Source organism: Montipora capricornis, chromosome 10 (assembly GCF_036669925.1).
Source record: "Montipora capricornis isolate CH-2021 chromosome 10, ASM3666992v2, whole genome shotgun sequence".
NCBI lineage: Eukaryota > Metazoa > Cnidaria > Anthozoa > Scleractinia > Acroporidae > Montipora > Montipora capricornis.
In genome coordinates, this window is record NC_090892.1 from 50,917,649 (window position 1) to 50,930,486 (window position 12,838).

The 12,838-nt window shown below is 40.1% G+C and overlaps 1 protein-coding gene across 1 annotated transcript in view; it reads left to right on the forward strand.

Annotated features, from left to right (window-relative positions):
• Window positions 1–11,821: 11,821 nt before the first annotated feature.
• LOC138019486 (coiled-coil domain-containing protein 102A-like) overlaps window positions 11,822–12,838 on the forward strand; it is a 17,410-nt gene continuing 16,393 nt past the window's right edge. Inside the window, exon 1 of the mRNA XM_068866294.1 lies at window positions 11,822–12,838. This exon is cut by the window's right edge and continues 371 nt beyond it. Coding sequence (XP_068722395.1) covers window positions 12,446–12,838 — 393 coding nt within the window. The 5' untranslated portion in view covers window positions 11,822–12,445.

Genomic DNA, 12,838 nt, shown 5'->3' on the forward strand with positions numbered 1-12,838 from the left:
CCCTATTAAACATATACCAATCTAGAGCTAAACCTTGCTTCGAGTACTGTAGTATTGTTTTGAATGGCATTGGTGGCGGCTCTGGTGATTACTAGTTCACATTTTTTTTACTCCAAAAAGAGAAATATTAAATAAACTTGGCTGGTCTAATCTTAAGCAGACAAGAAATAAACAAAAAGCCCTTATAATGTTCAAACTCGCCAACAGAATGCCACTCTCTTATTTAATAAACATTTTCTCAGCGGAACTGGGAGTCTCCGCATACAACCTCAAAACATTACAGGATCATATTGCCATGTTTACAGACCCTTTTGCAGATACGGCGGCCATCTTGATTTCTATTGTTTCAAATAAATATTATGGGATGCCCAGGGGCCAAATACATTAACTTGCCCCCTGAGCATCCCATAATGTCTTTCAGAACAATATAAATCAAAATGGCCGCCATATCTGCAAAAAGGTATGTGGGGACTAAGATCAAGAATATACTGTCCATATATGGTATGCCTGCCCATATATGGTATGCCTGCCCATATATGGTATGCCTGCCCATATATGGTATGCCTGCCCATATATGGTATGCCTGCCCATATATGGTATGCCTGCCCATATATGGTATGCCTGCCCATATATGGTATGCCTGCCCATATATGGTATGCCTGCCCATATATGGTATGCCTGCCCATATATGGTATGCCTGCCCATATATGGTATGCCTGCCCATATATGGTATGCCTGCCCATATATGGTATGCCTGCCCATATATGGTATGCCTGCCCATATATGGTATGCCTGCCCATATATGGTATGCCTGCCCATATATGGTATGCCTGCCCATATATGGTATGCCTGCCCATATATGGTATGCCTGCCCATATATGGTACGCCTGCCCATATATGGTACGCCTGCCCATATATGGTACGCCTGCCCATATATGGTACGCCTGCCCATATATGGTATGCCTGCCCATATATGGTATGCCTGCCCATATATGGTATGCCTGCCCATATATGGTATGCCTGCCCATATATGGTATGCCTGCCCATATATGGTATGCCTGCCCATATATGGTATGCCTGCCCATATATGGTATGCCTGCCCATATATGGTATGCCTGCCCATATATGGTATGCCTGCCCATATATGGTATGCCTGCCCATATATGGTATGCCTGCCCATATATGGTATGCCTGCCCATATATGGTATGCCTGCCCATATATGGTATGCCTGCCCATATATGGTATGCCTGCCCATATATGGTATGCCTGCCCATATATGGTATGCCTGCCCATATATGGTATGCCTGCCCATATATGGTATGCCTGCCCATATATGGTATGCCTGCCCATATATGGTATGCCTGCCCATATATGGTATGCCTGCCCATATATGGTATGCCTGCCCATATATGGTATGCCTGCCCATATATGGTATGCCTGCCCATATATGGTATGCCTGCCCATATATGGTATGCCTGCCCATATATGGTATGCCTGCCCATATATGGTATGCCTGCCCATATATGGTATGCCTGCCCATATATGGTATGCCTGCCCATATATGGTATGCCTGCCCATATATGGTATGCCTGCCCATATATGGTATGCCTGCCCATATATGGTATGCCTGCCCATATATGGTATGCCTGCCCATATATGGTATGCCTGCCCATATATGGTATGCCTGCCCATATATGGTATGCCTGCCCATATATGGTATGCCTGCCCATATATGGTATGCCTGCCCATATATGGTATGCCTGCCCATATATGGTATGCCTGCCCATATATGGTATGCCTGCCCATATATTCAAATTAAGAACTGAGTTTTACTTTTGCGTCGAAGAATACTGCTCCTCCTGTTAAGAATGTGCATGAAAAACTCCTCGACTGTGATGCACTCATATTCATGTTGTTAACTGGATCATCAATGCAAAGAGCGATCAATTTTCATTGTTTGATAACTTTTAAACTGATAGCAAAATTTTTCTTGACGGTTTCGTGTATAATTTGCCTGAAATGACTTAACTTATTCACTATTAACAGCGTTTTCACACACATTTACAAATAAACTCAATCTAGTGTTAAAAGTAATTAGATAACTACTTTGGTTTATGATTGGTTCAAAGTTTTCGACCCACCTTTTCTACCAAGTGAAACCAAAACCAATCTTGGCTTGCGCGTTCACATTTTTCCGCGCTTTGTGTCGGTTGTGTTTTTTCTTCGAGTTTTGATTGGTTTACCGTATTGTCTCCGTCCTTTTTGATTGGTCAAAGTAATTACTTTGGTTTTGGCTTTGAAACTCGATCTAACTGATTCTTTTCGTAGGTTGTGATCAGTTCGCCAAAGTTAATTGTCTGGTTTTTTTGGGGGGGAAGGGTTTGTAACGCACTTGATTTTGAACATTTCTCTCCTACCCCTCCGCCTCCCTTTCTCTCTCTCTCTTTCTTTCTCTTGATCGCATTGATTGACTTTTGCAATAGCCCTTATGCGTGATGACGTCTGACTAGCTAATTTCACCACCAAGCCTACCCTGATGGCATCCGAAATACGCTCGAAAAGGTCCCGGACTTCCGAAAAACGGAACCCTTGACTACCCTGTTCGCATAAAGAAATTTGTCACTCCATAAAGCTGCTTACTTGCACAGGGTTTTAATTTGTAGCAGACACACCGCACTATTACCCAATTGAACAGGTCGTAAATAAACATGTTTTTTAAATTAAATTTCTTTGCCAAGGGCCAAGGGGTTCTTGATGACTTACTTATTTGACTGAAATGGCAGAGGAAACCTCTTGAAGACGGTACCCCCGGAGTAAGAGTATCACTAGTCTTACCCGGCGGTTTTACTCTTCTTGAATAGCTGAATGAAGAAGAGATTTTCCAAGAACAGCTAAAACTACTCAAGGAAAACACAGATCCGAATAAAAATATCGAACTCTCTGTTTGCCATCGTAGACCTTTTCGGAAAAACTGTACCATTCAACATCCAACAGTTACCTAAATTAATACATGTTCATGTTTTCTTTATGCAGCATGAAGTTATTTTAGATTCAGTACATGCAATCCCGTGCAAGAGCTTTTAGTATGCGTCATGCAAAGCATGGAGGAATGAAGTGTCTTGTTAGGTGTAAACCTCCTATGTATTTAACCAAGCAAGAACGAAAGACACGGTTTGGTCAAAGGATGATTTTGTTGCTCAGCCGGTTTAGTTCACTTGGTGTGAACACTGCATTAATCGTTGGTGACGATTTCGACATACAAACCACTAGGTCTTAATGCATACTGAGACAAACCTATTTACCAAGTTTCAGGGAGGCGTTCTGGTGGAAAGTAGACGTTAAATGGAGATTTGCCGCGTTATTAGTTTGATGGTGTCTTAAAGCAAGCGTGTTTTTATTCTCCTTACTTTCTTACCTAAGGGTGTGGCGAACTAGAAAGAAATGAAGGTTGGAGTTAGCAGTCACACAAATGCTCTTTCGAAATCCTCCGTTTACATGTCAGCGAAAGCGAAACGAAATAATTTAAATCCGCAATTGCGTTTGTGTTGCGTTTTCACACACTTACACACATTCTTAACAGGATTTCGCAAGTGTTTAAGTCGTTTTCAAACGTTTTCACTCATTTTCAAAAGTCTACATTTCACTTGACCACATAGACCAAACAGAGGGTTTCTTATTCGTTTCGCCTGTGTTTAATAAAACTGCGTTCGTTGGTTTTGGTCATTTCTGTTATTGAAAGTTTCCCCGCTGGCAGTGGTGTCTTTTCAGTGTGCGTTCGCTAGGCTGACGAGTACTGGAAAAGAGACCTGTGCCATTGGTCGAAGCTCACTTTGATCCAACCGCCGTCCACAACCTTGGAAAGCACTCTTCAAACCGCACGCCCCATGACATGTTTGTTGACTATGACTTTATCCCGCTGTGTCCCGCGCATCCTTTACAGTAATTCCACCGTTGTTAAGTGAGCCCACAGAACATGATGTATCATGTGTGGATTCGGTCGCTAAGTAACCGCCGCGCATGCTCAACACAAATTCAATACTTAATTCAAGAGATAAAAAATTAAAGTAACAAGATACCTCTCGAAAGAGGATATCTAGAGGTCAACCCTATATATTAATTAGGCCATTTTACAGTTGTTTGCTCAGCGACCTAGCCTTTGAATGGATGCGAGGCTGCCGGTGACCTTGTATTGATACAATCCCCACTGCTTTTATTATGTGAATTGTGCCGTTGTAATTCTAATTAGTCAGGGGTCACCGGCAGCTTCGCTTCCATTGTTAGGCCAGGTAACTTAGCTACAACTGTAAAATGGTCTATTCAGTAATCTGTAGGTTATGCGCCCTTCGCATTAATGGCCAATTTCAAATCACATTTCCTTACCGTAAGAAATAACATAATTCAACGCGAACTAACTAAACACCTTAAAGAGATATTAGCCTGCACAATCTGCAGTAATATTTAACAAGCTGAAGATTGCGGCGTCATGCAGAAGATCACTAATTGTCTTGATTCCTCCGACTGAAAGATTCGAATAAGGCATACACAAATTTTTCTAGCTCATGATTGCATGATTGCAGAGAACCAACACGCCAGAGCGCTTTCTTTCTCCACAATTAAAATGCAGGGTTCCGTTTTTCGGAAGTCCGGGATCCGGACCTTTTCGAGCGCATTTCGGATGCCATCAGTTTAGTTTAATTTTCGCCACAATTCATGGAGTGGCAGGGGAGAGGAACAGAACTTTCGTCCCAATTGACACCTAACCCCTATATCCATACATCAGACCACAACACCGGGAGCTCCATGCCCTACATATCAATCATCCATCATATCAATCATTAAAAGGAAGATGTCTTAAGGCATAAAAAACTGAGGGTGCCTTTTAATTGGTCTAAGGACCATGTAACAGACTACATTTTTCAAGTACGCACATAGTGGTCTCACCAATGCCATTTTCTGTATATTCGAGAAACAGGACCCTACCTACGGGCCTATCACATTTTTTCCATTATTACTTCAACATCCATTTACTAAAATCAAATTTAACTTCTATCGGCTCTGGCTCAAAATATGTAGTTTCTCAACTTGTAATTACGCCGATCACATCAAGCCACTGATCCAACGTACCCCGACAGGAAGATTGTCCACGGTTGCTTGCTTCAACAACAACAACACTTTATTCACACTTGTACAAGCTTGAATAAATATAAATATGAAAAAAAAGAAAAGAACTAGAATAGTGTACAAATATTGAGTCTGGAGGCTAATTAACTCAATAGTTTTCGAGTTAGCCTCCAGAAACTCTAAGTGCTTCAAAACTCTATGTGAAGACGCTTTGAATTGCATCAAGCAAGGGAAAGGTTCTTGAGAGGAAAGATTCAAAGCCACCATGCAAAGGATTTCCATTTACCAAGAGATACGATAAACGAAAGAAAGAAGTGATCATTGCACTTATCTGGACAATTAAACCAATTGTCTCTTTTTGACACCTGAAAAATTCAGGTGGCTCCAACGTGATCTGAACCCATGACTCGCTGCGATGCCGATGCAATGCTTTATCAACTGAGATATGACTGAAGCCACTCAGTTTAGAGCCACCTGAAATCATGTTTTCAAGTTACTATAAGAGACCCTTCAATTGTCCAGAGAGGTGTAAGGATAACTTCTCTCTTTCGACTATAACCCACTCTTTAAATATACATTAATTTCAGATATAAACATAGTCGGATACCCAGTGGTAGATAGTGGGGTAAGGGTGTCTACTATACATACATAGATACATACATGTACACGGGTACCCTGGGGTAGAAAGTGGGGTAAGGGCTGAGTCTTGACTCCCAGGAGTAATCGGGATGTAAATTCTCCATATAATTTCAATAAAATGTTTGGCAAACAGGTATTGAGAAGGAAGATAATTATCAGCTTAAGAGGTGTGGTTTTTATTTAATAATCTTTATTGCCGAAAGATAAAAGTAGATATCTTTTGTTACATTCTAATCACCTATACACTCAATAAAAAATCTACCCTCAAAATTAAACTAGTTAAACTAAAAATGCATAATATGAAAACTACGTAGAAACTACATTATCTTGTGTTTAAAAATCAGTATATTTACATAAGATAAATCGCTCAATATTACTCTTCGGGCGGGCACACTGTTTTTTATGCAGATTACATTTATTCTCCTTTTTTGGTGGTAACTACAAGCCTAGCAAATGGTTATGTACAGAGGTAATAGTATTCAGGGGCACCCAACGAGAATATAGTTCAAAACCACTTAAACATAGCATTGTTAAACGTATTTTAGTATTTAAACGGTAGATAAAGGCATATTTTTATACCCTAAAAATTTTTCATCTGTTCGGATTTCCTTGCTGAAAAACTAGTGATCCGCAAATTATAGGGATCAAAACTTACCTTTTCGAAAATTTCAGCCAGAAAAAAGGCTCCCGAAAATTCTAGGTGACCTTTTTGGGGTAAAAACCCTTTAAAAATGGGCAATTATACCATTTTTCAGATGTTCAAAAATCCTAGGCGAGGCAGGCAAGCAAGATATTTTACAACAAATGTTCCGAAAATTCTAGATCTCAGATCGTCTTCCGAACAGATATTTTCCGAAAATTGACGTTGGGTGCCCCTGAGTATTTGAAATCTTACAGTCCTGTCTATGTAAAAGGTCCTTAATAGAAACGAGAAAAGAAAAAGAGTGCGGAATGTCAAAAGCTGCAGCATTCTCCTCAACATGAGAGACCTAACAACAATGTGATAAATTATTGATGCATCAAAGCAATGAATTGAAACTAGCATTTGCTTTAAATAGTTTCTGCTAAAATTAATTTATTATCCTGTTCTCAGATATTCCGGAGCACTGTGTTCCAAAGAAGAGTAGAATTTTTTTCCTGAAAATGGTAGGTCAACAAACACTAGTTCAGAACTGATTAAGATCGATATTATCACGGTAACTTGTAAATAGGAGGGGGACATTGGGGTGTATTAGAAACCGAAAAACCGAAGAAAAAATCATCAAAAACCGCAAAACCGCAAAAAATTTTCGGCCAAAACCGAAAACCGCATACAAAACCGTCAGAAAACCGATACAATGGTGACAAGTGCGGCGTACAGAGCAAACTGCACTAACACTTTATTTCATCAAAGTATTTGTGAATGTCATGGACTTGTCTAAAGCCTTCATATCTTTTAGTACCTGCTAAAATCATAGGCTTTATTTCTGCCGCTCTCTCGAGCCCGGACTTTGTGGGCTCATTTTCCGTAAAGCAGCTGGTAATGGAGCCATGTTAACTTAAGAGAATTTGCACACAAGTCCTCTCTAAAGTTGCAATTTTGCAATCGCAAAAAGCTATAGCTCTGGAAACTTCAATCAAAACTCTCTAATTGAACATTTTTATTTGATAACTAAGACCTGACAGTTTGGAAATTCGAATGGAATGTTTAATATTGGTCTACTGACATGCGATTGCATTGAGGAAGCTAACCGGTACTGTTTGTTTCTTGTTTTACATAGCAGCAGGAACTTGCTCAAAAGTGTAAATATACACTTTTATATTTCTTCGCGCGCAACCCTAAAAGAGATTTTCACGGCTACATATGATTGCGTTTTGCCCAAAACACCCTAAGTGAGACCAAAGTCCGAAATTTACACTCCTAGGCGAGACGACGAGCATCCCTCCCCCTTTTTGTATGGGAGTTTCATATTTTTTTTATTACTGATGAATTGCACCGTGGTTGAATAAAGATTAAATAAATATATAACACTCTATTCGAGATCAATTGCCGCTCAAATCTAGGAAAAACCGGAACCCAAATAGGACAAAATAGAAAAACCCAAAAAGCATATCGGATAACAAAACCGAAAAACCGCTCGTGTTTTTTACGAAAACCGAAAACCAGATGCTAAAAAACGAAAAACCCGCAAACCGCAATGAACACCAAAACCGAAAAACCGAAGTCTTTCGGTACAAAAACCGAAAAACCGATCTAAAAAATAGCCAAAACCGCAAAACCGAAAATCCCAATGTCCCCCTCAAATAGCGTTCATGTACAGACACATTCTTAATTTGTCACTGTAAACAAGCTACTGTAGAGTACCTCAATTATACGAGTAAACGATACTACATGAACATAGTTTGAACCAGGCGCTATAGAGTAATGAAATGGTCGCCCACTAAATTAAATATAAAAGCAAAGTTAAAGAACAAAATGTGACCTTAGTCGTCTTCCTTATCGGCGTTTTAAAGTCAAAGTCGACTCGAATTGTGGCAATTGTTTCTTTTGAAGTGCCAAACTGAGCGGGTATGTTTCTTAGTGGTTTGACGTTCCATTTAAGTAAAGAGACAACGAAGGAGCAACAAAATTGGCGATTAGCATTTCAATTTAGTTCTGACTTAAGTCATAAAGAAATCATCGGATTGGGGCAACTTTTCTGCAAATGGGGTCTCGATCGGAACGCTCCTTTTCATTTGTGATCGAGCGCGCCTGCTGCCTATGGGGGCAACTCGGGAGGCAATTTTTCTTTCGTTTCCAATTCATGTAAAAATACCTAAACTGAAATTCACATATCTCAAGGGACAAACTGGCTGTCTTTCTCTGTATCCTTATTTCCTCGTGACGCATTAGCAAAAAAATGAATTTCAACCTCTGAGTGAGATATATAGTCGTGAAAATTCCTTAACCTTGACCGCCAAAATACAATATCTAACTGAGGGTCATGAGATCTTTCCACATAAAGGTAAAACACTGAGCACGGAGTTAGGTTTCGTCGACCTCGACGTAAACACTAAGATCTTAAGAAAGACGATCACGTTATCACTTAAGTAATATGCGAGAGTCTAAACTAAAGCAAGGTGCAAACTCGACCCCGACGGAGTTGACACACAAACTTAAAGAGGTTAGAGAGATGTTTACTGTTAGAGCTTTGGTAAGGGAAATAGCACCCTCATCACCAATGTAGTTGCAAGACAAATCCAAAGTGGTCATGGAGGTGTTTACTGTGAGAGCCTGGGAAATGGCAATAGCTCTCTCATCAAGAATTAAGTTGAAAGACAAATCCAAAGTGGTCAGGGAGGTGTTTACTGTGAGGGCCCGGGAAAGTGAAGTAGCACCCTCAGCACGATTCTGCACTCGAGGTGAACAAAAAACTATCAAAAACGAAACCGAAAAACACTAGTGATCGCTTCTCGAGAGAACAGGCAAACAGCCGAAACTGTTCTGTGCCTGCCTCTTATGGCACTGAAAAAAGTACCGTACGTAGTACAATGGTACTTGACCGTAGTCGTTTCCCGAGAAACTAATCTTAGCCAAAAGGCCGAGAATCGATCAGGATACGGGGTATTTAGGTAAAAAAAATGTAGGGATACGGGATTTTTGGCTGGGGGGGGGGGGGGGGCTAATTAAGGAGATAGAGATATTTTATAAAGTAGGAACGCATTGAGTACGTGTCGTAGTGCAGTAACTTGACGGTGCTTTTTTCCATAACTGTCAACTGAGCTGCGTTTTGGTTTTTCAAGAGATTCAAGTTGTCCTTACGTACTATGTAGCTCTAATAGTACACGATATTGTTTTGGTATCGTAAATCGTTGATATCTTTGCTAAATACCCCCAGAGAAGACATGTGGTTCACTAAAATACTAAACCCAGAAAGATTGAAGAAAATAGAAGGAAGTCGAGAAACATTTGGCTTTAAGGCTGACATGTTGATTATTTACAACTTCTTTTTCACCGCGAGCTTAAAGCGTGTACTCTGAGCTTCTCACAGCTTTCCAAGACCAATGTTTACTGATGTTAATTAATTAATTAATTAAACTCATTTCTCTCATTGCGCGTCGCGAGTGAGTACTGGCGTACTCATTCGGGGAAAACTCGCCGAATCATCGGTGGTCGTCGGATCGCTACGAAATTGCGTCAGTAACGAATTATTATAATTAGCCAATCACAGGCCGAGTTTCACACAGCAAGGCCACAACCTCACGACGCTACGATCATTTGAATTCATTTTTTAATCCCTTTCCGGCGGGGTTAGTATCTGGATGGGGGATGTCAAAATATGCGACTTGCTGTCAGGAACATACCACCAAAAATTCTATTTTAACGCTCAAAAATGAGAACTAAGCAAGGTACAGATTTTTTTGTTAGCCTGCTTAGTGCAAAACAAATATTGACATGTAGTTTTTAAGGAGAGCAGAAGGAACTTTTAGAAAGTGTCGATCGAGAATAATTCACGCTCTTGATTGCATCATGGGTAATCAGGGCAACATGGCGGGAAATTCAAAGGTTTGTATGGAAATTCAAAGCAAAATATACTGTACGTGACTCTACTTTATAGACTTTCGCCTTCATAAACCAAACAAATAAGTTCATGTTCACAACTGAGATGAACTAGACTTGGTATCCGTTCTTTGGAATTCCTTAATATTGCTTTTTTTGTCTCCATACACTCTCTGTAGTTTTGTGCCGTTGGAATTACAGGAAATGTATGGCAGAAACTCTTTGTAATAAAATAATTTATACAGTAGCCGTTCTCTCCAAATTTATTCTGCCGTTTGAGCGCATATCTTCTGTTTTGCAAAATGAAAAACCCAAAATTGCTTGTCATGAATACTTTTCATAGTTTTGAACTTCCTTACAAACCTTTGAATTTCTCTCTATCTTGCCCTGATTACCCATGATGCACTCAAGAGCGTGAACTCGTCTATTTGCCATCAGCAACAAAATTTGCGACACGAAAAACATCATAAATTTTGTGGCACGAATATAACAAGTTACCATAAGTGAAAAACATTTCGGGAAATTTTTTTTACGTTCAATTTTTCTATCGTACTTTTGGTTGTACAAGTAAAATCGCCAAATCGAAAATGACATGGATTTTAGCGGCCACCTGTGATCAAGTTACCTTGCGTGTTTCACTGACAACTCACGAAACTTAAACATAAAAAAAAAACTGACAACTCACGAAACAAATGATGCATCTGTGAAAAAATGACGGCAAGACACCGGGTTTTTGTTAGTTTGCTTTTTTTTTTCTTTCAAGTGTTATAAAGTTCGACAAGATACATGTGCGGATTCAACACAAAGATCACAATCGTTGATGCTAATCCAAGTGTCAACTAAAGTTAAGCTCCTCCGAATAGGGTTAGTACTTGGATGGAACCGCTGCGAAGTCCCCGTGACGGCGATAGCTAATTCGCTTTTTTAAAATTTGATTTAATTTTTTATTTTGTATGAAGTAACGTAGAAAATTCTCCTTACCTTGAAAGCTTGCCTTTCTCAAAGAAAAAGCATCTGTCTCGAATCTGTCCACTTTAGCGAATAGTTTAATACTGTGTCAATCATGGCGGGCGGAAAGATTCCATAGTAAATGTTTGCTTTTATCTAAATAACGGAAGTGGTCTAACGCGCTCTCAAGGTAATTGTGAAGGTTGGGAAAAGTATACGTGATCTAATCGCGGCAGGGAATTTGGAAATACGGAAGGGAATAAAAGTAAATTCACCCGATCGGAGCTTAATTAAATATCCGTGGGGTATGCACATTTGTGACTACCAACAACAACAAAAAGAAGACACCAGACCGATTTTAAGACATGGTATGCCTTCGGCATTCCACGTAATAAATTACTTATTGGCAAAACAGACAAAACTTGGGATAGGCCGTTCCCCTGTTTTAGGAATAGGATTTGGGTTCACGTTGCCTTACTCGTTCCGCTTTCCCAATATCAGGGACAGTGGGAAGGTTGGGAAGTTCTTGAAAATGTATTGATATTACCAGTAAGGAGGCGCTTCACTTCCGGTATGCTATTGATTGACACTTCAGAACAATCTGAACGCTGTGGCAGCCGAATGGCAGCGCATATGATACCCTTCGTTTATTTGGAAAATCTCTGTGACCTTGTAGGTCGTTTCGTTTCGGCATTTGCTGATTATTTTGTTCCTTGAGGTCGTCAAAGATTAACGCTTCATGTAACCATCAAGAGGCACCAGGACGTTTCAAAATCCTTATTTATTGCACCAAAAGGACATCAACGGAGTTTGTGCATAATTTTGAATAGTTGCCAACTGGCGGATGTTAATCGAGTGCTCGTTTATACCAACAGATTTACGAGGTGACAATAACGGTAATTGACTTTTTAAAGCATGAGAATGCAATATGAAGGCTAATCTCTCCTTTGCATTTTACAATACGTTTGTGGCCGTGGCTTGAAAAGCTGTTTTGTATTCTTTGGACACAGTGGATCAGTTAAAAATCGATGTTAGCTCAACTTTATTGCCACTCCGCGTGGACGTCGAAATTGACGTTTGTTTGACTTTCAAGTAAGATTAGCAAACCGCTAAAGATAAACGAGGTACAGAGAGCAAACTTATCCGTCAGATTGGCGAAATCTTGACGGAGAACGTTCTTCGGATTCCTTTGGTAGCTGAAAATTTTCAACGTCAGCATGAATGGAAACTCGGCCATTATACAGGTCCAAGCAGTGAATCCTACGAGACACGAGAAGTCCAGCGGCGATCTTCCAATTTCGTTCGCAGAAACAGAAGATCTGGATGCCAGGGTCGAATTAAGAGAACGAGAACTGGAAGAAGCTCGAGCAAGGGCTATTCAAATGGAAAAGACGATGCGATGGTGGTCGGATTGTACGGCGAACTGGCGCGAAAAATGGGGCAAAGTACGCGCTGAGAGGAACAAAGCCAGAGAGGAAAACAGACAACTTAAGCTCAAGTTGGAGGCTGCAGTGAAAGAAATTTCAAATTTAAAACGCGATAAGATAACAGCTGATGAAATCCAGGTTAAGCTTCAGAAAGAAGTTGAAAAATTAGAGAGAGAGCTTAAG